Below are 27,890 nucleotides of genomic sequence, written 5' to 3' on the forward strand. Positions count from 1 at the left end.
CCCACCTCAACCATGGCTTTCCTTTTATTCATTCATTCATTCAATCATATTTACTGAGCACTTTTTGTGTGCAGAGCACTGTACTAAGTGCATGGGAGAGGAGAATATAACAACAGATACATTCCCTGCCCACAGGGAGCTTTCAGTCTAGAGGGGGAAACAGATATTAATAGACATAAATAAATGACAGATCTGGACATAAGTCGTGTGGGGCTGGGAGGGGGGATGACTGAAGGGAGCAAGTCAGGGGGACGCAGAAGGGAGTGGGAGAAGAGGAAAGGAGGACTTAGTCAGGGAGGGCCTTTTAATAATAATAATAATAATGGCATTTATTAAGCACTTACTATGTGCAAAGCACTGTTCTAAGCGCTGGGGAGTTTACAAGGTGATCAGGTTGTCCCACGTGGGGCTCACAGTTTTAATCCCCATTTTACAGATGGGGATTTTAAGTGCATGGACTTTTGGAGGAGATGGGCCTTCAGTAAGGCTTTGAAGGGGGAGAGTCATCGTCTGTTGGATTTGAGGAGGAAGGGCGTTTCCTGCTCGGTTTTCCGTAGAACGCCGAGGAGTGCAACCGGACCCTGGTGGAGCTGGAGAAGGCCCAGGAATCCCTGAAGGGCACCATCCTGGCGGGGCAAGTAGAGCTGTCCAGCCTGCAGGCCGACTCTGACATCCTCGAAGCTGACATCGATCATTTCCTCGACCAGAAACGGCAGGTAATCGGCCGCGGCCCCGCTCCTGCCCTGGGCCTCCTGCTCAGACCGGGAGAGAGAGAGACAGCACGCATTTTATTTTATTTTTTTTATGGTATTTGTTAAGCGCTTAGTATGTGCCAGGCACTGTACTAAGTGCTGGGGTAGTTACAAGACTGGCACAGTCCCAGTCCCACGTGGGGCTCACACTCTTAATCCCCATTTTACAGACGAGGGAACTGAGGCCCAGAGAAGTGAAGTGACTTACCCAGAGGTCACCCAGCAGACAGGTGGAGGAGTCAGGATTAGAACCCAGGTCCTCTAACTCCCAGAGCTGTATTCTGTCCACTAGGCCTCGCTGCCTAAATGGGGGAGGGACAGCAGACATTTTATTTTATTTTATTATGGTGTTCACTAAGCGCTATGTGCCAGGCACTGTGCTAAGCGCTGGGGGAGATACCAGCTGATCATATCGGACAGAGTCCATGTCCCACAGGGGCTCCGAGTCTTAATCCCCATTTTACAGATGAGGGATCCAAGGCCCCAGAGAAGAGAAATGACTTGGCTAAGATCACCCAGCATTCATTCATTCATTCATTCATTCAATCGTATTTATTGAGCGCTTACTGTGTGCAGAGCACTGTACTAAGCGCTTGGGAAGTACAAGTTGGCAACAGATAGAGATGGTCCCTACCCAACGGCGGGCTCACAGTCTAGAAGGGGGAGACGGGCAACAAAACATATTAACAAAATAAAATCAATAGAATAGTAAATATGGACAAGTAAAATAGAATAATAAATATGTACATTCATTCAATCATATTTATTGAGCGCTTACTGTGTGCCAAGCACTGTACTAAGCGCTTGGGAAGTCCCAGTTGGCAACATAGAGAGACGGTCCCTACCCAACAGTGGGCTCACAGTCTAGAAGGGGGAGACGGGCAACGAAACATATTAACAAAATAAAATAAATAGAATAGTAAATATGTACAAGTAAAATAAATAGAGTAATAAATATATACATTCATTCATTCAATCGTATTTATTAAGCGCTTACTGTGTGCAGAGCACTGTACTAAGCGCTTGGGAAGTCCAAGTTGGCAACATAGAGAGACGGTCCCTACCCAACAGCGGGCTCACAGTCTAGAAGGGGGAGACGGGCAACAAAAGAAAACATATTAACAAAATAAAATAAATAGCATAGTAAATGTGTACAAGTAAAATAAATAAATAGAGTAATAAATATGTACAAACATATGTACAGGTAAATACCACTGAATGAATGAATGAATTTATTTACTGGATGACTACGACAGAGTTGGCAGATACGTTCTCTGCCCACAGTGAGCTGAGAGTCTGGAGGGGATTCTGTCGTCAGCCGTGTGACTCTGCGCAGGTCGCTTCGCTGCTCTGGGCCTCAGTTCCCTCATCTGTAGAATGGGGATTAAGACCGTGAGCCCCCCGTGGGCCAACCTGATCACCTTGTAACCTCCCCAGCACTTAGGGCACCGAACTAAGGATCACCTTGTAACCTCCTTCAGTTAGAGCACTGAACTTGGGAGAGGACTGTACAACAATAAATACATTTCCTGCCCATTCCTCACCCTCCTCTCCCTCCCCAGAACCTCTCCGAAATCGTCACCCTCCAGCGCCGGCAGAAATGGTTCCAGGCGGTAAAGGAAGGCCGCTACTCGTTTCGCTACCGGGCCGAGCAAGTCATCCAGGCCGAGAAGCAGAGGCTGACGGGCCGCATCAGCAGCGTCAGCAGCATCGTCGACCACCTGAAACAAGAGTACCCCCAGTACCAAGGGGCCCTGCACCCAGTCAGCGCTGCGCTGGAAAACCAGCCCTGGACACCTGGGTCCCGTTAGCACGCCGCCCCGACCGGTTGAATCCGTCCGGACCCGCAGGGACGGCAGGAATTATCCCTAACCACCGGGCCGCCGCTTCCAAACATCAACGACGGCTTCGAAGAGAAATAAACACCATTTTTTCCCCCCCCCCGCACGGGGAACCGGGCAGGATTTTTCCAAACCAAACGATAAATCAGATGGCCGTTTGGCTTGGACATTCCTGTTGCTTGTAGGTGGAAGACGGGAAGCGCCTATTTTTCCATTCTCCCCACCGGCGGCGAGAAGAAATCCCCGGAGTGGACAAAGTAAACTAAATCAGCCCGGTTTGGGATGAGAGGAACTATTTTGACCCTCTTTCTTCTCCCACTGTCCAAATTCTGAGGGATGGGGTGGGGGGGGGGGGGGGAGGAATTTCTGGCCTCGTGAGCCGTGGAATTGAGAATAAAAACCAGAAAGCGGAGGTTTAACGTGGGAGTTGATCGCGTCCTTGTGTTTCACAGACCGCCCTGCTGTCCTTACCCTGTCGTGTGGTGACCCAAAATAGACCAAAATCAGCTTCTGAGGAATGTCGAGAGCTCATCCTCCTATGCCCAACCGGAGCCCGGCAGTGGTCCATTCACGGGCGGATGAGAAATGAGATCCCTGCAGCCTGAAACTGCTTTTTCCTAGGGCCCTTCCCCGCAAAAAAAACGTGGCCCATCATCCGTTATCAAACCGCCGAGTGAAATGGTAATTATTTCAGCAGATGTTCTGAAATGCAATCATTAAAAAAGACAGGTGTGCATATATTTCCCTCATCCCCCATTCACCGAAAGCTACAATCCCCTTTCTCCCCATCTTGCAACTCGGGTGAAGACACCCCTGTTGTCATTCCCAGCTTGAAGGGTGAAAGGAGATATTTTACTCTTGTTTTTTTTCAAGCGGGAGGAATAAAAATGGTGATAAAAAGGCCAAGAACCGCTTCCACTCTGTCCTCTAGAGCTCAGGTAGCCAAGATCCAACGGCTAAAAATAACGGCTAAAAATACCGATGGCTCTAAACCTGGGGGAGTCAGTCAGAAGCATCCGTGAAAGTGGGTCTGGACCACTTTCAGGTCAACCCATCGTCATCAGTGGTATTTATTGAGCGTTTTACTGTATGCAGAGCACTCTACTAAACGCTTGGGAGAGGACCGTACAACAGAGTTGGTAGACACATTTCCTGTTCACAAGGACATTCTAGTCTAAAAGAGGAAACAGATATTAATGTCAATAAATAGTTTATAATACAGGATTTATAACTGCATACATAAATTTGTAGACATAAGCTTGCCGTAGGCGGGAAAGGTGCCTGCCAGTTTTATTATAGTGTAATAATAATAATGATGATGGCATTTATTAAGCGCTTACTATGTGCCAAGCACTGTTCTAAGCGCTGAGGAGGTTACAAGGCGATCAGGTTGTCCCCCGGGGGGGCTCACAGCCTTCATCCCCATTTTACAGATGAGGGAACTGAGGCTCAGAGAAGTGAGGTGACTTGCCCAAAGTCACACAGCTGACAAGTGGCAGAGCCTGGATTTGAACCCATGATCTCTGACTTCCAAGCCCAGGCTCTTTTCACCGAGCCACGCTGCTTCATGAATGTTGGGTAGGGACCGTCTCTAGATGTTGCCAACTTGGACTTCCCAAGCGCTTAGTCCACTGCTCTGCACCCAGTCAGCGCTCAATAAATACGATTGAATGAATGAATATGTTGCCGACTTGCATTTCCCAAGCGCTTATTCCAGTGCTCTGCACAGTCGGCGCTCAATAAATACGATTGAATGAATGAATATGTTGTCGACTTGTATTTCCCAAGCGCTTAGTCCAGTGTTCTGCACACAGTAAGCGCTCAATAAATACGATTGAGTGAATGAATGAATATGCTGCCTACTTGTATTTCCCAAGCGCTTAGTCCAGTGCTCTGCACACAGTAAGCGCTCAATAAACACGATTGAATGAATGAATAAATGAATATGTTGCCGACTTGTATTTCCCAAGCGCTTAGTACAGTGTTCTGCACACAGTAAGCGCTCAATAAATAAGATTGAATGAATGAATGAATATGCTGCCGACTTGTATTTCCCAAGCGCTTAGTACAGTGCTCTGCACCCAGTAAGTGCTCAATAAACACGATTGAATGAATGAATAAATGAATATGTTGCCGACTTGTATTTCCCAAGCGCTTAGTACAGTGTTCTGCACACAGTAAGCGCTCAATAAATAAGATTGAATGAATGAATGAATATGCTGCCGACTTGTACTTCCCAAGCGCTTAGTACAGTGCTCTGCACCCAGTAAGTGCTCAATAAACACGATTGAATGAATGAATAAATGAATATGTTGCCGATTTGTATTTCCCAAGCGCTTAGTACAGTGTTCTGCACACAGTAAGCGCTCAATAAATAAGATTGAATGAATGAATGAATGCCAAGGCCGGCTTCCCGCGCCTCAGGGCCGCTCACGTGACAAGTCCGGAGCGTCGGACGTCGTCACGTGACGGATCCGGAGCGTCAGCCATAGTCACGTGATGGGGGTCGGATGGCCGACAACAGTCACGTGACAGATCCGCGGGGCACCTGGCATCGTCACGTGACGGGTGGCGGCGTCAATCCCCGTCACGTGGCGAGCACGTCGCGCCGTTTTCCCCCATCACGTGCCGAGTACCTGACGCCTGCGCGTCGGCAGGCCCGCGCCCAGCTGGAGGGCAGGTGCGGGAGGGGGCGGGGGGTGCCGGGAACTTTTTTAAATAATGTCATTTATTAAGCGCTTACTATGTGCAAAGCCCTGTTCTAATTGCTGGGGAGGATACAAGGTGATCATAAGCGCCTACTATGTGCAAAGCACTGTTCTAATTGCTGGGGAGCCCACGGTTGGGTAGGGACTGTCTCTCTAGGTTGCCAATTTGTACTTCCCAAGCGCTTAGTACAGTGCTCTGCACATAGTAAGCGCTCAATAAATACGATTGATTGATACAAGGTGATCAGGTTGTCCCTCGGGGGGCTCACAGTCTTCATCCCCATTTTCCAGATGAGGGAACTGAGGCCCAGAGAAGTGAAGTGACTGGCCCAAAGTCACGCAGCTGACAAGTGGTGGAGCCAGGATTTGAACCTTGACCTCTGACTCCAAAGCTCGTGTTATTTCCACTGAGCCACGCTGGGAACTTCTTCATTGGGCCTCCCTCTCGCCTGTTTTGCCGTTGATCCCCCGGCCCACCTCCTCCCCCTGGCCCTGAATGCCCCCAATCCCTCTGCCCATCCGCCAAGCTCGCTCTCTTCCTCCCTTCAAGGCCCTACTGAGAGCTCACCTCCTCCAGGAGGCCTTCCCACACTCAGCCCCCTCCTTCCTCTTCCCCTCCTCCCCATCCCCATCCCCCCCACCCTACCTCCTTCCCCTCCCCACAGCGCTTGTATATATATTTGTCAGATTTATTACTCTATTTTCCTTGTACATATTTCCTATTCTATTAATTTTGTTAATGATCATCATCACTCGTATTTATTGAGCGCTTACTGTGTGCAGAGCACTGTACTGAGCGCTTGGGAAGTACAAGTTGGCAGCAGTTAATGATGTGCATCTAGCTTTAATTCTGTTTGTTCTGACGATTTGGACACCTGTCTCCATGTTTTGTTGTCTGTCTCCCCTTCCTAATAATAATGATGGCATTTATTAAGTGCTTACTATGTGCAAAGCACTGTTCTAAGCGCTGGGGAGGTTACAGGGTGATCAGGTTGTCCCACGGGGGGCTCACAGCCTTCATCCCCATTTTCCAGATTACTGAGGTGCAGAGAAGTTAAGTGACTTGCCCAAAGTCCCGCAGCTAATTGGAGCTGGGATTTGGATTTATTTATTTATTCATATTAATTTTATCTTCTAGATTGTGAGCCTGTTGTTAGGTAGGGATGGTCTCTATTTGTTGCCGCATTATACTTTCCAAGCGCTTAGTACAGTGCACCGCACATAGTAAGCACTCAATAAATACGATTGAATGAATGAGGCGGCGCCAGGACAAGGAGGGGTCCCCGGGTGCCACCCTTGGATGGATGGCCTAGGGAAAGCGCCTCCCTCCCCCTCATTTTCTCCTCAGGACCCCTTCTTCTGTCAGTCACGGGGACTTATTGAGCACCCACACCCGCAGGGGCAGGTCACTGTGCTAAGCACTGGGGAGAGGCAGTTAGTAATCAATCAATCAATCGTATTTATTGAGCGCTTACTATGTGCAGAGCACTGTACTAAGCGCTAGTAGACATGATCCCAGCTACAGTGTACTGTGTGCAGGACGCTTAGGTGAGGACAGTAATAATAATAGTATATATGTATATATATTTGTACATATTTTTTTCACTCTATTTTATTTGTACATATCTATTCTATTTATTTTATTTTGTTAGTCTGTTTGGTTTTGTTCTCTGTCTCCCCCTTTTAGACTGTGAGCCCACTGTTGGGTAGGGACTGTCTCTATATGTTGCCAACTTGTCCTTCCCAAGCGCTTAGTACAGTGCTCTGCACATAGTAAGCGCTCAATAAATACGATTGATGATGATGATAATGATGATGATGGTATTTGTTAATCGCTTACTATGTGCCAAGCACTGTTCTAAGCACCGGGGCAAGGCAATCAAGTTGTCCCACGTGGGGCTCACAGTCTTCATCCCCATTTTCCAGATGAGGGAACTGAGGCACAGAGAAGTGACTTGCCCAAAGCTGACAAGCGGTGGAGCGGGGATTAGAACCCATGGCCTCCGACTCCCAAGCCCGGGCTCTTTCCACTAAGCCACGCTGCTTCTCGGTAGAGTTAGTAGGCGATATCCCTGCCCTCAAGGAGCTGACAGGCTAATAATAATAATAATAGTGGCATTTATTAAGCGCTTACTATGTGCAAAGCACTGTTCTAAGCGCTGATGTGTACAGAGCACTGCGCCAAGTGCTTGGGAGAGGCAAGTAGAGTTAGTAGGCGTGACTCATCATCATCATCAATCATATTTATTGAGCGCTTACTGTGTGCACAGCACTGTACTAAGCACTTGGGAAGTCCAAGTTGTCAACGTATAGAGACAGTCCCTACCCAACAGTGGGCTCACAGTCTAAAAGGGGGAGACAGAGAACAAAACCAAACGTACTAACAAAATAAAATAAATAGAATAGATATGTACAAGTAAAATCAATAAATAAATAGAGTAACAAATATGTACAAACATATATACAGGTGCAACAGACTCCTGCCCTAGATGATTTTGCAGTCTACGGTGGGCAGAGTACTGTACTGAGCGATTGGGAGAGTTCAACAGAATTAGTAGGCATTCATTCAATTGTATTTATTGAGCGCTTACTGTGTGGAGAGCACTGTACAGGATCCCAGCCTCCGAGGAACTGACAATCTGTTGGATACAGCTTGGTCCTGGGAGTCAGGAGGACCTGAGTTCTAATCCCAACTCCGCCGCCTGTCTGCTGTGTGACCTGGGACAAGTCACTTCCCTTCTCTGGGCCTCAGTTCCCTCGTCTGGAAAGTGAGGATGAAGGCTGTGAGCCCCATGTGGGGCAGGGACTGTGTCTATCTTGACTGGCTTGTATCTATCCCGGTGCTTAATACAGTGCCTGGTCCAAAGTAAGAGCTTAACAAATATTTTTAAAAAGCGTGCTTTGAGATCCCGAAGGAGTGGGGAGGGAGGGTCCTGAGCTCCAGCCCTCTCTGCCTATCAGCCTTTACATTGGGGTGACTCTGTTAGGGGCTCCCCACCTTCCCTTTCCCATCAGCCTGTGTCCAACCTGATGGCTTTGGAGTCAGAAGTCGTGGGTTCGAATCCCGGCTCCACCACAAGTCCGCTGTGTGACCTTGGGCAAGTCACTTAACTTCTCTGTGCCTCAGTTACCTCCTCTGTAAAATGGGGATTAAGACTGTGAGCCCCATGTGGGACAACCTGATCACCTTGTAACTTCCCAGCGCTTAGAACAGTGCTTTGCACATAGTAAGCGCTTAATAAATGCCATTATTATTATTATTATTATTATTATTATTATTATTATTATTATTTGGGGCAGGGACTGTGTCCAACCCAATTTACTTGGCACATAGTAAGCGCTTAAAGATTTAGTGGAAAGAGGCCGGGCTTGGGAGTCAGAGGACATGGGTTCTAATCCCGTCGCTGCCACTTGTCTGTTGGGTGGCCTTGGGCAAGCAACTTAACTCCTCTGTGCCTCAGTTCTCTCATCTGTAAAATGGAGATTAAGATTATGAGCCCAACGCGGGACAACCTGATTACTTTGTATCTACCCTAGTGCTTAGAACAGTGCTTGGCACATAGCACATAACAAATACCATTATTAATATTATTGTCATCAGAAGCATTATTAATATGGTCTTCATATTGATATGATGATCTTGATATTATCACGATCAGATAGTATTATGATCCTATATCTACTCCAGCGCTTAATCTGGTGCCTGGCACATAGCACTTAACAAATACCGTTATTATTATTATTATTATCATCAGAAGCATTATTAGTATGGTCTTCATATTGATATGATGATCTTGATATTATCACGATCAGATAGTATTATGATCTTCTATCTACTCCAGCGCTTAATCTGGTGCCTGGCACATAGCACTTAACAAACACTGTTATTATTATTATTATTATCATCATCAGAAGTATTATTAGTATGGTCTTCATATTGATATGATGATCTTGATATTATCACAGTCAGATAGTATTACGATCTTATATCTACTCCAGCGCTTAGTCTGGTGCCTGGCACATAGCACTTAACAAATACCGTTATTATTATTATTATCATCAGAAGCATTATTAGTATGGTCTTCATATTGATACGATGATCTTGATATTATCACGATCAGATAGTATTATGATCTATCTACTCCAGCGCTTAGTCTGGTGCCTGGCACATAGCACTTAACAAATGCCATTATTATTATTATCATCATCAGAAGTATTATTAGTATGGTCTTCATATTGATATGATGATCTTGATATTATCACAATCAGATAGTATTATGATCTTCTATCTACTCCAGCACTTAGTCTGGTGCCTGGCACATAGCACTTAACAAATACCGTTATTATTATTATTACCATCAGAAGGATTATTAGTATGGTCTTCATATTGATATAATGATCTTGATATTATCACGGCTGTCTCCCCCTTCTAGACTGTGAGCCAGCTGTTGGGTAGGGACCGTCTCTCTATGTTGCCAACTTGTACTTCCCAAGCGCTTAGTACAGTGCTGTGCACACAGTAAGCGCTCAATAAATACGATCGAGTGAATGAATGAATGAACCACGATCAGATATTATTATGATCTTCTATCTACTCCAGCGCTTAGTCTGGTGCCTGGCACATAGCACTTAACAAATACCATTATTATTATTATTATCATCAGAAGTATTATTAGTATGGTCTTCATATTGATATGATGATCTTGATATCACGATCAGATATTATTATGATCTTCTATCTACTCCAGCGCTTAGTCTGGTGCCTGGCACATAGCACTTAATGAATACCATTATTATTATTATCATCAGAAGTATTATTAGTATGGTCTTCATATTGATATGATGATCTTGATATCACAATCAGATATTATTATGATCTTCTATCTACTCCAGCGCTTAGTCTGGTGCCTGGCACATAGCACTTAACGAATACCATTATTATTATTATTATCATCAGAAGTATTATTAGTATGGTCTTCATATTGATATGATGATCTTGATATCACGATCAGATATTATTATGATCTTCTATCTACTCCAGCGCTTAGTCTGGTGCCTGGCACATAGCACTTAACGAATACCATTATTATTATTATTATCATCAGAAGTATTATTAGTATGGTCTTCATATTGATATGATGATCTTGATATCACAATCAGATATTATTATGATCTTCTATCTACTCCAGCGCTTAGTGTGGTGCCTGGCACATAGCACTTAACGAATACCATTATTATTATTATTATCATCAGAAGTATTATTAGTATGGTCTTCATATTGATATGATGATCTTGATATCACGATCAGATATTATTATGATCTTCTATCTACTCCAGCGCTTAGTCTGGTGCCTGGCACATAGCACTTAACGAATACCATTATTATTATTATTATCATCAGAAGTATTATTAGTATGGTCTTCATATTGATATGATGATCTTGATATCACGATCAGATATTATTATGATCTTCTATCTACTCCAGCGCTTAGCCTGGTGCCTGGCACATAGTAAGCGCTTAAATACCCTAAAAAAAAATGCCGGTCTCCCTTACTGTCACAGGTTGCCCCCGCCGACGGGGCGGCCATGGCCGGGGGGGGCCGGCCACAGTCCCGGCCCCCGGCTGCCTGGGGAGTGTCGCGGACGTGCACCCTGACTGTCTTGGCGTTGACCACCCTCCTGTGGGCCTCCCTCCTCCATCTGCCCAGCGTGGTCCTCCTCGAACCCACCTCCGCCTCCCCAGGCCCGGGAGACCCCGACGGAGCCTGTCGAGAGGTCAGAGGTCAGGACCCCGCCCGGTGTGCGGTGCCCCCGGACGCCCGCTTCGACTGCGCCCCCGAGAAGCCCGTGAGCCGGGAGGAGTGTCAAGACCGGGGCTGCTGTTACGCCCCGAGTGGGACGACCCCCCGGGGGGCTCGGGGCTGGCAGCCTTGGTGCTTTTTCCCTCCGGACTTCCCCACCTACCACCTGCATAACCTCACTGTCACCCAGGAGGGCTTCAGCGCCATCCTGACCCGCCCCGACCCTTCCTTCTTCCCCCGGGACGTCCTCACCCTGCAGCTCACGGTCGCCCTGGAGAACCAGGCCCGGCTCCATTTCACGGTGAGTCCGGCCCCGGGCGGGCGGTGCCCTTCCTACCCCTCCCTACCCGAGAAGCAGCATGATATAGTGGGTAGAGCCCGGGCCTGCGACTCAGAAAGTCACGGATTCCAATCCCGGCTCTGCCACGTCCCCGCCGTGAGACCCTGGGCAAGTCGCTTCACTTCTCTGGGCCTCAGTGACCTCATGTGTAAAATGGGGACAGAGAATGTGAGCCCCTTGTGGGACAGGGACTGTGCTGAACCTTGATTAACTTGTATTTACCACAGTGCTTGGCACATAGTAAGCTCTTAACAAGTACCATAATTATTATTTCAAATCCCGGCCCCGCCAACTATCATTCATTCATTCAGTCGTATTTATTGAGCACTTACTGTGTGCAGGGCACTGTACTAAGCTGGCAACAAATAAAGACGGTCCCTACCCAACAACGGGTTCACGGTCTAGAAGGGGGAGACAGACAACAAAACATGTGGACAGGTAACCTCCCCAGCGCTTAGAAGCAGCGTGGTCAGCTATGTGACTTTGGGCAAGTTACTTGACTTCTCTGTGCCTCAGTTCCCTCATCTGTAAAATGGGGATTAAGACTGTGAGCCCCACGTGGGACAACCCTATCACCTTGTAACCTCCCCAGCGCTTAGAGCAGTGCTTTGCACATAGTAAGCGCTTAATAAATGCCATTATTATTGTTATTATTATCGGTTGTTCGGTAAAGGCCACCGGTCGCTTGGTCTCCCAGCTCCACCGCACGAACTCTCTCCCCAGATCAAAGACCCGGCCAACAAGCGCTACGAAGTGCCCTTGGAGACCCCGAAAGTAAGCAGCCGGGCCCCCTCTACGCTATACGACGTGGACTTTTCCCACGATCCCTTCGGCCTGATCGTCCGGAGGAAGTCTGACGACCTGGTGCTGTGAGTGCCTTCTGCCCCCAGGCCCGAGAGCGAGAACCCCGCGAGGCGGGTCTTGGGAGTAGGGGACACAACTGGAGTCCTCCTGGGGCTGTCCCTGGACCCCCGGCCTCTGTTCTTTCTCTGGACTGCGGGAATGGTGTTTGGCTCTTAACCAGAGTCCTCTTGATCCTCGTGTCTCTCTCCACTCCAATCCATACTTCATGCTGCTGCCCGGATTATCTTTGTCCAGAAACGCTCTGGGCATATCACTCCCCTCCTCAAAAATCTCCAGTGTTTACCAATCAATCTGCACATCAGGCAGAAACTCCTCACCCTGGGCTTCAAGGCTGTCCATCCATCCCCTCGCCCCCTCCTACCTCACCTCCCTTCTCTCCTTCTACAGCCCAGTCCTCACCCTCCGCTCCTCCACCGCTGATCTCCTCACCGTACCTCGCTCTCGCCTGTCCCGCCATCGACCCCCGGCCCACGTCATCCCCCGGGCCTGGAATGCCCTCCCTCTGCCCATCCGCCAAGCTAGCTCTCTTCCTCCCTTCAAGGCCCTGCTGAGAGCTCACCTCCTCCGGGAGGCCTTCCCAGACTGAGCCCCTTCCTTCCTCTCCCCCTCGTCCCCCTCTCCATCCCCCCCATCTTACCTCCTTCCCTTCCCCACAGCACCTGTATATATGTATATATGTTTGTACATTTTTTTTTACTCTATTTATTTATTTATATATTTTATTTGTACATATCTATTCTATTTATTTTATTTTGTTACTACGTTTGGTTTTGTTCTCTGTCTCCCCCTTTTAGACTGTGAGCCCACTGTTGGGTAGGGACTGTCTCCATATGTTGCCAATTTGTACTTCCCAAGCGCTTAGTACAGTGCTCTGCACATAGTAAGCGCTCAATAAATACGATTGATGATGATGATGATGATGATTGTCCCGCCGGCGCTCACGGCTTGGTGGGCTCTGGGTTCCTTCGGGGTCCGTCGCCACGGGCCCCCTCCCCGGGCCTGACGAGGCTCCCCGTGGCAGGCTGAACACGACGGTGGCCCCGCTGTTCTTCGCGGACCAGTTCCTGCAGCTGTCCACCTCTCTGCCGTCTCACTACATCACGGGGCTCGGGGAGCACCAGACGCCCCTCATCCTCAGCACCAACTGGACCAAGCTCACCCTGTGGAACCGAGACATGGCGCCCGCGGTAGAGTGCTGATTGGGGCTGGGGGGGAGTGCCCGGGAGGGAGGGGACGGGGGACTGCAGCCCGGGCGGCCTTGTTCGGCGGGGAGGGTGGCCGGTCCTCTCCAGCCAGGGTGTCTAGACCATTCCGGGGGGCCTCGGTGGGCAGAAGGGGAGGCCGGTCCGCTCCAGCCAGGACTGGTCCCCCTCGGATTTCGATCCCCCCGCCGTCCCCTGCCGCCGCATCCTAGCCCGAAGCCAACCTCTACGGCTCCCACCCCTTCTACCTGGTCCTGGAGGAGAGCGGGAAGGCCCACGGGGTCTTCCTACTGAACAGCAACGCCATGGGTAAGGGCGGGCGTGGCAGGAGAGTGCCACCGCTTTGGGGGAGGACGGAGGTGGGGGAACCGGATCGGGGTGGGGAGGGGGAGCCCGCCATCTGGGGACTTTTCGGTCGATGGGTGGTATTTATTGAGCACTTACCAGGACTGTATTAAGCGCTTGGGAGAGGACAGTAGAACAGAATTAGCAGACACGTTCCCTGCTCATGACGGGCTCCCAGTCTAGAGATGAGGTTTCGGCCTTACTGGGAAGCCATCGGGTCCGGCCCGAGACCGAGAGCGAGTGAGGCTGAGGTTCTGGTTGCCCCCACGTCCCCCCTGGGGTGGTTTCTGGCCTGAGCCGGCTGCCTGCCCCCTGACCCGACCCGGGGAAGGGGCCGTCCCTCCCTGTAGACGTGGTGCTGCAGCCTACTCCAGCCCTGACTTACAGAACCATCGGCGGCATCCTGGACTTCTACGTCTTCCTGGGCCCGGAGCCCGGGAGCGTCGTGCAGCAGTACCTGGAGGTGGTAGGTAGGTGTCGGGGGGATGGGGTGGATCTGGGGGGTGGGGGGACCTGCCACCAATGCCGGGGGGCCGAGAGGAGACCGAGCCCTCCGTCTCCCGATTGACCCATCTTCCCTGTCCACTGGAGCGTCCAGTAGAACAAAGTCGGCAGACACGCTCCCTGCCCACCAGTCTAGAGGGGTCGTGTGACTTGCTCTCCTACTAACGATGGGATTTAGTAGGCCTACTCTGTACTAAGCACTGAACTATGTGCCAGTAGATTCATGATAATCGGATTGGATGCGGTCCCCGTCCCCCACCGGGGCTCCCCTTATGAGGGAGGGCGATCAGGGATCTTATGCCCGTTTTACCTGGCCAGAGAGAGGAAGTGACTTGCCCAAAGTCACCCCCTGGGATTAGAACCCAGTTCTCCTGTGATTACCAGGCTGGGACCCACTTCTCCTCCCCTGCCCTCCCCTCACCAAACCCAGCTCGAGTCCGCGGGGCCACCGGGCTCTGCTTTCTAATCCCCCCTCCTATGTAAATCTGGGAGCCCGGGTGCCTGGTTTTCGATCCTCATTCCGGCCCTGATTGTCCCAGGGGTCCCAGGGCCCCGGTTTCCCCATCCGAGCGATGGGAGAGCAGCCGGTGATGTCCCTGTCAGGGGAGCGGGGGGAGCTTTGTCCGTCCGTGCCGGGGTGGCCCGCTGGGTGCCCTGCTACCTGCCAGCGACGCTGAGAGGGCCGCCCTGTGCCCGCAGGGTATCCGCTCATGCCACCTTACTGGGCTCTGGGCTTCCACCTGTGCCGCTGGGGCTACTCCTCTACCACCATCACCCGGGAGGTCGTGGAGAACATGACGGGGGCCCACTTCCCCCTGGTAGGTCACTCCTGGGGCCAAGGAGGAAGGGGACTGGGAGGAATAATAATGATAATAATAATAATAGTAGTTGTGGTATTTGTTAAGCGCTTACTATGTGTCAAGCACTGCACTACACGCTGAGGTAGAGACAAGACCATCAAGTCCCATGTGGGATTCACAGCTTTGGTGGGAGGGAGACCAGAGATTGACTCCCCATTTTGTGTATGTGGAAACTGAGGCATAGAGAAGTGAACAGGAAGTGGGCCTTTGGGGACCCCTCCCGCAGCAGGAGGCTGGGGTGGCAGAGGGGTGACGGGGCTGAGTCGGTTGCTTCCGGGCCGCCCCCCACCTCAGGACGTCCAGTGGAATGACATAGATTATATGGACGCCAAGAAGGATTTTACCTTCAACAATGACACCTTCCGAGATTTCCGGGCCATGGTGCAAGAGTTTCACCGGGGCGGCCGAAGATACGTCATGATTGTGGTGAGTGAGTCCGCTCCGGCTCCCCTCTCCTCCTCCCCTGACTTCTCCCCTTCCCTCGCAGAATCGAGGTCCCTCTCAGTGGCATCTCTCTCCCTTCAGGACCCAGCCATCAGCAGCTCCGGTGCCGCAGGGTCTTATAGACCCTTTGACGAAGGGCTGAAGAGAGGAGTGTTTATTACCAACGAGACCGGGCAGCCGCTGATTGGGAAGGTGGGGGCTGGACGGTGGCCCGAGGGTGGGGTGGCTGAGAGAAGAGGAGGAGGGAGAGGAAGGAAGAGGAGGAGGAGGGAATGAGAAGGAAGAGAGGAGAGAGCGGGAGGAGAAGAGCCAGAGGAGGAGAGGAGAAGGAGATGAGACAGGAGAAGAGAAGGAAGAGAGGAGAGGGGGAGGAGAAGAGCCAGAGGAGGAGAGGAGAAGGAAAAGAGCCAGTGGAGGAGAGGAGAAGGAAAAGAGCCAGAGGAGGAGAGGAGAAGGAGACGAGACAGGAGAAGTGGAGGAAAGAGGAGGAGGAGGGAATGAGAAGGAAGAGAGGAGAGAGTGGGAGGAAAAGAGCCAGAGGAGGAGAGGAGAAGGAAAAGAGACAGAGGAGGAGAGAAGGAAAAGAGACAGGAGAAGAGGAGAAGGAGATGAGACAGGAGAAGAGGAGGAAAGAGGAAGAGGAGGGCAAGGAAGAGAAGGAGAGGAAGGAAGAGGAGGGTTAGGAGAAAGGAAGAAAAGGAGAAGAAGGAAGAAGGGAGAGGGAAAGAGAAGGAGAGAGAGGAAGAGGAGAAAGAGGAAGAGGAGGAGTGCAGGAGAGAAGCGGAGTGGGTTGAGAAGACTGACTAAGGGAGAAAGGGGAGGAAGAAGAGGAGAGAGGAAGAGTAGGGAGTAAAGAGGAGGAGGGAGGAGAAGGAAGATTGGTTGGGGAAGTGGAGTGGGTGAGTGATTGTTTGCAGTCTGAGAAGCTCAGAACGGGAGTGAGGGCAAAGGGTCAGTGGTCTTTGCTGGGGAGATGGGGAAGGGGCTGGGGACGGAGGGAGGCTGAAGCCCAGAAGAAGGAGAGATCAGAGGAGTCTGGGAAGGTTCCATCTCAGCGCTTCGCCCCCTTACCCTGCTCGCCTCCTGGGCACCTAAGTGCCCAGCTCACCCACCCCATGTTGGAGAGAGGAGCTCCCCCGGCCCGCGGATGGGGAGAAGCGGATGCCCCGGAGAGGAACTCCGGAGGTGGGGAGGTGCAAGGACAGGTCCTCCTTGGTTCGGGGCATCCACAGGACATGTGCCCTTGGGGTAGTCCCAGATGGGGGTGCCGATCCAGCTTTGAGTCACCCCCAGGTGAGGGCTCAGGGGGTCCCTCTCACCCCCCACAGGTGTGGCCGGGTGCCACCGCCTTCCCCGACTTCACCAATCCCGAGACCCGGCTGTGGTGGCACGACATGGTGGCGGACTTCCACCGGAAGGTGCCTTTTGACGGCATGTGGATTGTGAGTGGCGGTGGTGGCTGGCGGGGCGGGTGGGGGGCAGCCGGGATGAGCCGGGGTCCTCCGCGTCCCCCGAACTTGGCTCGGGCCCTGCCGCCTCAGGCCCTGGGTCCGCCCTGGTCCCGCCCGCTGCCGGGCAAAGCTGGGAGCCTCCACGTCTCTTCCCAGGACATGAACGAGCCATCCAACTTTGTGGACGGCTCCGTGGATGGATGCCCGGACACCCAGCTGGACGACCCACCCTATGTGCCAGGTACAACATCCCTTCCGGATGCCCAGGGCCCACTCAGCTCCCAAACCAAGCCTGCTCAGGAGCACTTTGGTGCTCAACAAGCCCAGGAAAGTGCTAACCCAGCAGGGGCAAAGTAGTACTCGAGAGCATCGAGCACTGGGATGGGAGGTGGAAAGGTGTAAGAAAATGGTAATAACTTTGGCATTGGTTAAATGTTTACAATATTCTGGGCACTGTGGAAAGGTGTAAGAAAATAATAATAACTGTGGCATTGGTTAAATGCCTATGATATACCGGGCGCTGTACAAGGCCCTGGGATGCCTACGAGCAAATCAGGCTGGACACAGACCCTGTCCCACAAGGGCTCCCAGTCTTAATCCCCATTTCACAGGTGAGGTAGCGGAGGCACAGAGAAGTTAAGTGGTTTGCCCGAGGTCACACAGCAGACAAGTGGCAGAGCTAGGATTAGAACCCAGGTCCTTCTGACACCCAGGCCCAGGCTCCATCCACTAGGCCACGCTGCTTCTCTAAGGGGGGCATCCCTTTGATCCCTTCTCTAAAGGAGGACATATCTATTCTATTTATTTTATTTTGTTAGTATGTTTGGTTTTGTTCTCTGTCTCCCCCTTCTAGACTGTGAGCCCACTGTTGGGTAGGGACTGTCTCTAGATGTTGCCAACTTGGACTTCCCAAGCGCTTAGTACAGTGCTCTGCACACAGTAAGCACTCAATAAATACGATTGATTGATTGATTGACATCCAAACCGAGGCAGAGGTCTGCTGTTTTCCAACCAAATTTGTTCATCTCCATCCCAGCGCTTAGGACAGTGCCCGTAACATTGTCCCCTCCTAGACTGTGAGCCCGTTGTTGGAATTGTCTCTGTTGCTGAAATGTACTTTCCAATCAATCAATCAATTGTATTTATTGAGTGCTTACTGTGTGCAGAGCACTGTACTAAGCGCTTGGGAAGTCCAAGTTGGCAACATATAGAGACAGTCCCTACCCAACAGTGGGCTCACAGTCTAGAAGGGGTAGACAGAGAACAAAACCAAACATATTAGCAAAATAAAATGAATAGAATAGATATGTACAAGTAAAATAAATAAATGAATAGGGTAATAAATATGTACAAACATATATACATATATACAGGTGCTGTGGGGAAGGGAAGGAGGGAAGACGGGGGGGATGGAGAGGTGAACGAGGGGGAGAGGAAGGAGAGGGGACAAGCGCTTAGTACAGTGCTCTGCACACAGTAAGTGCTCAATAAATACGATTGAATGAATGAATCATCATCATCATCAATCGTATTTATTGAGCGCTTACTATGTGCAGAGCACTGTACTAAGCGCTTGGGAAGTACAAATTGGCAACATCTAGAGACAGTCCCTACCCAACAGTGGGCTCACAGTCCAAAAGGGGGAGACAGAGAACAAAACCAAACATACTAACAAAATAAAATAAATAGAATAGATATGTACAAATAAAATAAATAAATTAATAAATAGAGTAATAAATATGTACAAACATATATACAGGTGCTGTGGGGAAGGGAAGGAGGTAAGATGGGGGGGATGGAGAGGGGGATGAGGGGGAGAGGAAGGAAGGGGCTGAGTGTAGGAAGGCCTCCTGGAGGAGGTGAGCTCTCAGCAGGGCCTTGAAGGGAGGAAGAGAGCTAGCTTGGCGGATGGGCAGAGGGAGGGCATTCCAGGCCCGGGGGATGACGTGGGCCGGGGGTCTAATGAATGAATTGAATTCATTCATTCAATTGAATGAATTGAATTGAATGAATGAATGAATGAACACAGTGAGCGCTTAGCAAATACCACAATGATGATGACATAGTAAGCGCTTAACAAATATTCATTCATTCAGTTGTATTGTGCGCTTGCTATGTGCAAAACTCTGTACTAAGAGCTTGGGAGAGTACGGTAGAGCAATAGACTCTATAAGTACCACAATTAGGAATCACTAACGAGCTTCCGTCACTTTCGCCCCATCAGGGGTGGTTGGTGGGAGTCTGCGGGCGGCAACCATCTGTGCCTCCAGCTGCCAGTATCTGTCCTCCCACTACAACCTGCACAACCTCTACGGGCTGTCGGAAGCCATCGCGTCCCACGAGTGAGTGTGAGCCCGAACCCACCGTCAGGACGGGGGCCGACTTGGGGGGGGCCTCGGAGGGGTACCTGGGCCAAACTATCAATCGGTCAATTGTATTTATTGAACGCTTACTATGCATAGAGCACTGTAATAATAATAATAATGATGACATTTATTAAATGCTTACTATGTGCAAAGCACTGTCCTAAGCGCTGGGGAGGTTACAAGGTGATCAGGTTGTCCCACGGGGGGCTCACAGTCTTCATCCCCATTTTACAGAGGAGGGAACTGAGGCACAGAGAAGGGAAGTGATTTGCCCAAAGCCACACAGCTGACAATTGGCGGAGCTGGGATTTGAACCCATGACCTCTGACTCCAAAGCCTGGGCTTTTTCCACTGAGCCACGCTGCTTCTCCAAATTAAGCACTGTATTAATCAATCAATCAATCGTATTTATTGAGTGCTTACTGTGTGCAGAGCACTGTACTAAGCGCTTACTATTAAGCGCTTGGGCGAGTACAATATAACAACACCTCAGGTCCTCCCATGCAGCGGAAAGAGCCCGGGCCTGGGACTCGAAAGGTCATGGGTTCTAATGCCATCTCCGCCACTCGTCTGCTATGTGACCTTGGGCAAGACACGTCACTTCTCTGGGCCTCAGTTACCTCATCTGTAAAATGGGGATTAAGACTGTGAGCCTCATGAGAGACAGGGACTGTGACCGACATAATTACCTCGTATCTACCCCATTGCTTCGAAGAGTGCTCGGCACATAGTAAGCGCTTAATAAATATGATAATTATTATCCCTGAATCCTTGGCGGTTGTGGGAACCCAACTGAGAGCAAGCCACCCCCGCGTCACCCTCTTTTATCTTCCCTCCCACTCCATCACCCCCCACCGTGGCCCCCAGCGCCCTGGTGAAGGTGCGGGGCAAACGCCCCTTCGTCATCTCCCGATCGACCTTCGCTGGCCACGGCCACTACGCCGGCCACTGGACCGGAGACGTCTGGAGCAACTGGGACCAACTGTACTACTCCGTGCCAGGTACGGGCAAACATCTCCCGTTTATTTATTTATTGAGTGCTTACTGTGTGCAGAGCACTGTGCTGAGCGCTTGGGAGAGTGCACTAGACCAATATAATAGGCACATTCCCTGCCCACAACAAATTTACAACCTAGAGGGCGGAGACAGACATTAAAAGGAATGAATTTGTTACGAATATGGACATAAGTGGCATGGTCCTAGGGATGAATAAAGGGAGCAAATCAGGGCGACGCTGAAAGGGAGTGGGAGAAGAGGAAAGGAGGGCTTAGTCAGGGGAGGCCTCCTGGAGGAGATGGGCGTTCAATAAGGCTTGGAAGGGGAAGAGACTCCTCCTTCGGCCCCTTTCATTCATTCATTCGTTCAGTCATATTCGTTCATTCATTCATTCATTCAATTGTATTTATTGAGCGCTTACTGTGTGCAGAGCACTGTACTAAGCGCTTGGGAAGTACAAGTTGGCAACATATAGAGACGGTCGCTACCCAACAGCGGGCTAGAAGGGGGAGACAGACAACAAAACAAAACATATTAACTAAATAAAATAGAATAAATATGTACAAGTAAAATAAATAGCGTAATACATATGCACAAACATATATACATATATACAGGTGCTGTGGAGAGGGGAAGGAGGTAAGGCGGGGGGGATGGGGAGGGAGAGAAGGGAGAGAAGAAGGAGGGGGCTCAGTCTGGGAATTAACTTGTATCTATCCCAGAACGTAGAACAGTGTTTGGTACATAGTAAGGGCTTAACAAGTACAATTATTATTGTAATATTACTATTCTCCTCCGTGGTAAACACGCGGAACCCATTCTCACAGGAAGACAGGCCTAAGAAGCGCTTACTGTGTGCAAAGCACTGTACCAAGCAGTTGGGAGAGCCCAATAGAACAGTAAACAGACACGTTCCCTGGCCGCAACATGCTTACAGTCCAGAGGCTCTCTCACCCAATCCAACCCCGGGAGGCCCTTCAGAATGGTCAGAAAGGTCCTTGTACTGTACCCGTGGGACCCTCCAATGGCCGTTGCTCTCCCCCGCCTCAGGGATGCTCCTGTTTAACCTTTTTGGGGTGCCTCTGGTGGGGGCCGACATCTGCGGCTTCTTGGGAGACACCTCTGAGGAGTTGTGTGTACGCTGGATGCAGCTGGGGGCCTTCTACCCCTTCATGAGGAACCACAACGATGTCCACAGCCAGGTGAGGGGCCCCGGTGACCTCCCCTTCCCCGGGCCCACCCCCCCCGGATGGCCCTCCCCTCCGGCCCTGACCCTGGTGGCCCCCATCACGGTCTTGGGGTTACCAGTCTGGGTTTGGGGCGGGGTGACAACCTGGGCCCCCCCCGTGCTCTTAGGGGTGGCCCAGTGAGCCCCCCGCCTCCGGCCTCCCCGCAGCCCCAGGAGCCGTACGTGTTCGGCGAGATAGCGCAGCGAGCCATGAGGAAGGCCCTGACCCTGCGCTACTGGCTGCTGCCCCACCTCTACACCCTGTTCCACGTGGCCCACGCCACGGGTGACACCGTGGCCCGCCCGCTCTTCTTCGAGTCAGTCACCCGGACGGATGGCCGGTGGATGGTTGGGCGCTGACTGGGGCTGGGAGTGGGTGGGAGCGCCAGGCAGCGGAAGATTCTCCCCCTTCTTTCTCTCCTCCCCATCCTCAGGCTTCCCGCTCTGCCCTCTCCCCCTTCAGCCTCTCTCCTCCATCTCTAGACTCCCCTTCTGCCTCTCCTCTATCCCCGGGTTCTCCTTCTCCCTCTCCAGGCTCCCCTCTCTGCTTCTCTCCCCCATCTCCAGGCATCTTCTTCTGCCTCCCTTCCCCAGTTCTGTGCTCCCCCTCTGCCTCTGTCCTCCATCCACAGCCCCCCCACCCCTGCCTCTGTCCCGAAGCTCTGGGCTTCATATTTACTATTCTATTTATTTCATTTTGTTAATATGTTCAGTTTTGTTGTCTGTCTCCCCCTTCTAGACTGTGAGCCCACTGTTGGGTAGGGACCGTCTCTATCTGTGGCCAACTTGTACTTTCCAAGTGCTTAGTACAGTGCTCTGCACACAGTAAGCGCTCAATAAATATTTATTTTACTTGTACATGTTTATTCTATTCTATTTTGTTAATATGTTCTGTTTTCTTGGCTGTCTCCCCCTTCTAGACTGTGAGCCCGCTGTTGGGTAGGGACCATCTCTATCTGTGGCCACCTTGGACTTCCCAAGCGCTTAGTACAGTGCTCTGCCCACAGTAAGCGCTCAATAACTATTTATTTTACTTGTACATATTTATTCTATTTTATTTTGTTAATATGTTTTGTTTTGTTGGCTGTCTCCCCCTTCTAGACTGTGAGCCAGCTGTTGGGTAGGGACCGTCTCTAGATGTTGCTAACTTGTACTTCCCAAGCGCTTAGTCCAGTGCTCTGCACACAGTAAGCGTTCAATAAATACAATTGAATGAATGAATGAATGTCTCTCTCCTCCATCCCCAGCCTTCTCTTCTGCCTCCAACCCCTCAGCCCCCTGAGGGGCTGACCCCTGCCTCTCACCAGCCCCCAGCCAGAGAGGAGGGACCCTCCAAGCCCCTGCTTCTGCCCAGCCCCTGGCTCAAATCCCAGCTCCCTGCCTGGCGGGTCAGGAGTCTGCTTTCTTCCATCCCTGCCGGGCTTCCCACCCCCGCGGGGCTCCCCGTGTCCCTTCTCCAGGTTCCCCGCGGACCCCAACACCTGGACCGTGGACCGCCAGTTCCTGTGGGGGTCGGCTCTCCTCATCACCCCCGTGTTGGACAGCGGGAAGACGGAGGTGTGCGGCTACTTCCCACCGGACTCTTGGTATCCCCTGCAGATGGTGAGTCTCCGGCTGAGGGCAGGCGGCGGCCCCCCAGGGCCGACCCTCTAGACCGTCAGCCCGTTGTGGGCAGGGAATGCGTCTGTTATATTGTTCTGCTGGACTCTCCCGAGTGCTTAGTACAGTGCTCTGCACACAGCCAGCGCTCAGTCAATACCTTTGAGGTATTGAGGACTGACTTGGGGGCGGGGGGACCTCGCTAGGCCGGGAACTGCAAGGTGTCAGCACTCCCCTGGCCGACTCCCTTCCGGAGTCCAGGCAGCCCCCGGGGAGGCCGAAGGATGGGGCAGGGACTCTGGCCTGCCCGAGGGCCGTGTCTCAGTCGCGCCTTCCGCCTGCCTCCATTGTCCCCAGGACGCCCTGGAGTCCCCCTGCACCCTCTGCTCCCCGCGACCGCTCAGCCCCACTGTCATCCACAGTAAGGGGCAGTGGGTCACCCTGCCTGCCCCGCTGGAGACCATCAATGTCCACATCCGGGCTGGACACATCATCCCGCTGCAGGTGAGTCCTGGAGCACCGTTACGCCCCAGCTGTGGCCTCTCCTTCCTCTCACCATCCACCATTCATTCATATATTCATTCATTCAATCATTCAGTCGTATTTATTGAGCGCTTACTGTGTGCAGAGCACTGTACTAAGCGCTTGGGCAGTCCAAGTTGGCAACATATGGAGACGGTCCCGACCCAACAGCGGGCTCACAGTCTAGAAGGGGGAGACAGAGAACAAAACAAAACATATTAACAAAATAAATAGAATAAATATGTACAAGTAAAATAAGTAAATAGAGTAATAAATGCGTACAAACATATATACAGGTGCTGTGGGGAGGGGAAGGCGGTAAGGTGGGGGGGATGCCACTCAGGCGGCCACCCCCGGACCCCCAGGACCGGCCCCCCAAGGGCACCTGATCTCCTCACAGCTGGTGGAGCCTGTTTATACTAACCTTAGTCTCCCCTTTTAGACTGTAAGCTCGCTGTGGGCAAGGAATGTGTCCTTTATTATATTATTGTATAAGCAGAAGCAGCATGGCTTAGTGGATAGAGCACGGGCCTGAAGTCAGGAGGTCATGGGTTCTAATCCTGGATCCACCACCTGTCCGCTGTGTGACCTTGGGCAAGTCACTTCACTTCTCCTCACCTGTAAAATGGGGTTTGAGACTGTGAGCCCAACGAGGGACAGGGACTGTGTCCACCCTGATTTGCTAATATGCACCCCAGCGCTTAGAACAGTGCCTGGCACATGGTAAGCACTTAACAAATGCCAGAATTATTATTATTATTATATGGTATTCTCCCAAGCTGTTAGTACAGTAAGCGCTCAGGAAAATTCCACTGACTCAGTCTCTCTTTCCCCCAACTCCCCGTTCCTCCTCCCCTCCAGGTGCCCGGACTCACGACCACAGAGTCCCGCAGACAGGACATGGTCCTGATCGTGGCCCTGACTGCCAGCGGAGCAGCCCGAGGTCAGCTATTCTGGGACGATGGGGAGAGCCTGGGGACCCTAGAGAGGGGAGCCTACACCCAAATCGTCTTTCTGGCCAACAACGTGAGTCTCGGAGGGGGCGGGGAGCACCTGGTGGGGAGGTAGTAGGTGAATGGGGGCTCTGGGATGGGTTTTTTTTAATGGTATTTGTTAAGCGCTTACTATGTGCAAAGCACTGTTCTAAGCGCTGGTTCAGTGGAAAGAGCCCGGGCTTTGGAGTCGGAGGTCATGGGTTCAAATCCCAGCTCCACCAACTGTCAGCCGTGTGACTTCTCTGGGCCTCATCATCATCATCAATCGTATTTCTTGAGCGCTTACTATGTGCAGAGCACTGTACGAAGCGCTTAGCACTGTACTCAGTTACCTCATCTGTAAAATGGGGACTGTGAGCCCCACGTGGGACAACCTGATCACCCAGCACTGCACCCAGCGCTTGGGAAGTCCAAGTTGGCAACATACAGAGACAGTCCCTACCCATCTGTAATACTAATAATAATAGTAATAATGATGGCATCTCTCTCGCTGCTTGCCTGGGGCAGAACACCATCCAGAATGAGCTGGTGCAGTTGTCTGGCGAGGGGGCGGACCTGAAGCTGAGCAAAGTGTCCGTCCTGGGCGTGCCCAGCACCCCCAAAGAGGTCGTGGTCAATGGAGCCGCCACGGCCAACTTCACCTACTGCGCGGAAACCCAGGTAGGAGAGCCCTGTGGTACCCGCTGGGCCGGGACGGAGACTGAGGGAGGAGCCGAGAGGATCTTCCCTTCCATCGCCCTCACTGGAGCGGGGATGGAGGTCAGGGGTGTTTCATTCATTCAATTGTATTTATTGAGCGCTTACTAGGTGCAGAGCACTGGACTAAACGCTTGGGGAGTCCAAGTTGGCAACAAATAGAGACGGTCCCTACCCGACAGCGGGCTCACAGTCTGGAAGGGGGAGACAGACAACAAAACATATTAACAAAACAAAATAAAATAGAATTAATATGTGCAAGTAAAATAGAGTAATAAATATGTACAAACATACATATATGAGCATAAGGTACAGAGAATCATCAACGGTATTTATGCATTCAATCGTATTTATTGAGCGCTTACTGTGTGCAGAGCACTGGACTAAGCGCTTGGGAAGTACAAGTTTGTTTCCCTTCCATGGCCCCATGGGATCAGAGACCAAAGGTGGGGTGGGAAGGGGGGTATTTGGTCACACCTGTCATGTCCTATCAATCACCTTTGGCATTTACTGAGCACTGACTGTGTGCAGAGCACTGTACTGAACACTCAGGAGAATAATAATAGTAATAATGGTAGTTAAAATCCTTACTCTGTGCCAAGCACTGTTTTAAGAGCTGGGATAGATAAAATCAGATCAGATTGGACATATCCTTGTCCCTTATGGGGCTGACAGTCTAAGTAGGAGGGAGTAGGATTTAATCCCCATTGTGCAGATGAGAAAACTGAGGGCTGGAGAAGTTGAGGGAGTTGTCCAAGGTCACACAGCAGACGGGTTGTGGACCCGGAATTACAAACCAGGGCCTCTGACATCCAGGCTCATGCTCTTTCTACACCACTTCCCTTTGTAGACACCATTCCTACCCTCAAGGAGCTGTACCGTGTGCGGAGCACTGTACTGAGCACTTGGGAGAGCACAACAGTCAATAGACACTATTCTTGCCCTCAAGGAGCTTACGATGTGCAGAGCCCTGCATTGAGAGCATGGGAGAGAACCACAGTTAGTACGGTAGCATTAGAAACACAATCCCTTCCCCCTCGGAAGGGTTTGGGGGATGGGGAGAGCACTGAACCAAGGGATTCCCTGTCTCCGAAGTTAGCTGCTGTTCCCACTCTTAGCCGAAGTTCCCTGTTAGCTGCTGGGGAGGAGGTTGACCTTGAACCTGAGAGCGGAACCTCTCTCCGCTCTTCCAGATCCTGGGCATCCCGGTGTCTCTGCCTCTGGAGGACCACTTTCTCATCAGCTGGTCCTAACCCCGGACGCATCTTCGCCTCCCGGGGGGAGGAAAACGGACATGAGGCGGGGGAAAGTACAACCTCCTTCCCTCCACGCTCCCCCGGCCCTCAACCTTGGCTGCTTTGATCTGGATTCTGGGCCGTAGGACGGGGCACAGTCCCCTTAAGGGTGACCGACTTCGGATCGCCTTGCCTGGAGCGTCCAGCGACCGCCGTAGAAGCGCTCTCCCTTGCTGGCAGCAGGATGCAACAGTAGCTGAATGTGCACCCCACCCTGGAAGGGGCTTGCGAGCCGTGGGTTGGTTTGGCTCGGTTGCCTTTGGGTCTTCTTTGAAAACCACAAAGCCTGGGTCCGATGCTTCTCGGAGCTTCAGAGTACGACCTTCAGGGGTTCCGCAGTGGGAAGAGCCTGAGGCCCCTTGACCAGCTCCACCGAACTGTCCGGAGAGGTGGTTTGGGCTGGCCCTGACCCTAATGGAGGTGGGGAGAGTGGGAGCATAATCTTTGCGTGTGGGCGTCCTCAGCTATCCCTGTGTCCCGCTGGGACTATACCAAGCCTTGGCAGCCCCCCTTGGAGGAAATTCTCCCCTCACCTACCCCTCCTCCCTCGCCTGGAAGGGTAGTCCGGACTCTTGTTCCTACAGGGTGCTGGGACCATTGACCCACCACGTCTTCCTGTGACGGGATTGGCACCCCAGCTGGCTCGTCGGCCGGAGTTACGGTCCTCCCTCAGCCCGAGGGAGGCGGGTAAGGTGGAGCTCTGGACCCCCCAGTCCCCCATCCCAGCACCTCCCTTGCCCTTCAGCTGTTCTTTCTCCCTACTGCCCGGTGCCTCGCAGGCATGGCCTGGCCCGAGAGAGCGGTCAGAGGGGCCCGGGCCGTACGGACAGGACGGCCGCAGACACCCCACAGGGCACAGTCGGCAACCCAGAGGATTTGGAGGCCATCAGCGTACCCTGTCTCCTTCCTGTTCAGTGATTTCTAATAAAAGCGGCATTCGGATCCCCGTCGTGGCCGCTTGCAAATGCACTGGGAAGGTTTGGAGAAGCCGGGAACTCTTTCCAGGGCAGCAGAGGGGAAGCTGGCTGGATCCAGCGGCACCACGTAGCCCCCCATGTTCACGTCCTCAGTGGGGGAACGG

General features: G+C 51.6%; 2 protein-coding genes across 2 annotated transcripts in view; both read left to right on the forward strand.

The window, feature by feature from the left end:
• Positions 1–2,923, forward strand: part of CCDC40 (coiled-coil domain containing 40) — a 33,520-nt gene extending 30,597 nt beyond the window's left edge. Inside the window, exons 19-20 of the mRNA XM_038742127.1 lie at positions 558–716; positions 2,315–2,923. Coding sequence (XP_038598055.1) covers positions 558–716; positions 2,315–2,563 — 408 coding nt within the window. The 3' untranslated portion in view covers positions 2,564–2,923. The remainder of the gene's footprint in view (positions 1–557; positions 717–2,314) is intronic.
• A 2,180-nt stretch (positions 2,924–5,103) lies between these two features.
• Positions 5,104–27,756, forward strand: GAA (alpha glucosidase). Its single transcript, XM_038741922.1, has 21 exons — positions 5,104–5,273; positions 6,650–6,662; positions 10,864–11,403; positions 12,166–12,311; positions 13,328–13,493; positions 13,721–13,817; positions 14,204–14,323; positions 15,057–15,175; positions 15,512–15,643; positions 15,743–15,853; positions 16,990–17,103; positions 17,269–17,353; positions 19,337–19,454; positions 20,346–20,479; positions 21,525–21,676; positions 21,871–22,019; positions 23,163–23,304; positions 23,659–23,805; positions 24,685–24,849; positions 25,326–25,478; positions 26,708–27,756. Exons 1-21 carry the CDS (start codon positions 5,104–5,106, stop codon positions 26,765–26,767), a joined length of 3,033 nt encoding a protein of 1,010 aa, XP_038597850.1. The 3' UTR covers positions 26,768–27,756.
• Positions 27,757–27,890: the final 134 nt, after the last annotated feature.

Source organism: Tachyglossus aculeatus, unplaced genomic scaffold, assembly GCF_015852505.1.
Source record: "Tachyglossus aculeatus isolate mTacAcu1 unplaced genomic scaffold, mTacAcu1.pri SUPER_34, whole genome shotgun sequence".
NCBI classification, from domain to species: Eukaryota; Metazoa; Chordata; class Mammalia; order Monotremata; family Tachyglossidae; genus Tachyglossus; species Tachyglossus aculeatus.

What these genes read in the sequence shown, in the direction of transcription:
- GAA (XM_038741922.1), top strand. Translation starts at nt 5,104, where the DNA reads ATGGCCGACAACAGTCACGTGACAGATCCGCGGGGCACCTGGCATCGT. An exon ending in GGCAGCCGCTGATTGGGAAG is followed by an intron (nt 15,854 to 16,989) that starts GTGGGGGCTGGA and finishes CACCCCCCACAG; the next exon opens with GTGTGGCCGGGTGCCACCGC. An exon ending in TCGTCTTTCTGGCCAACAAC is followed by an intron (nt 24,850 to 25,325) that starts GTGAGTCTCGGA and finishes TGCCTGGGGCAG; the next exon opens with AACACCATCCAGAATGAGCT.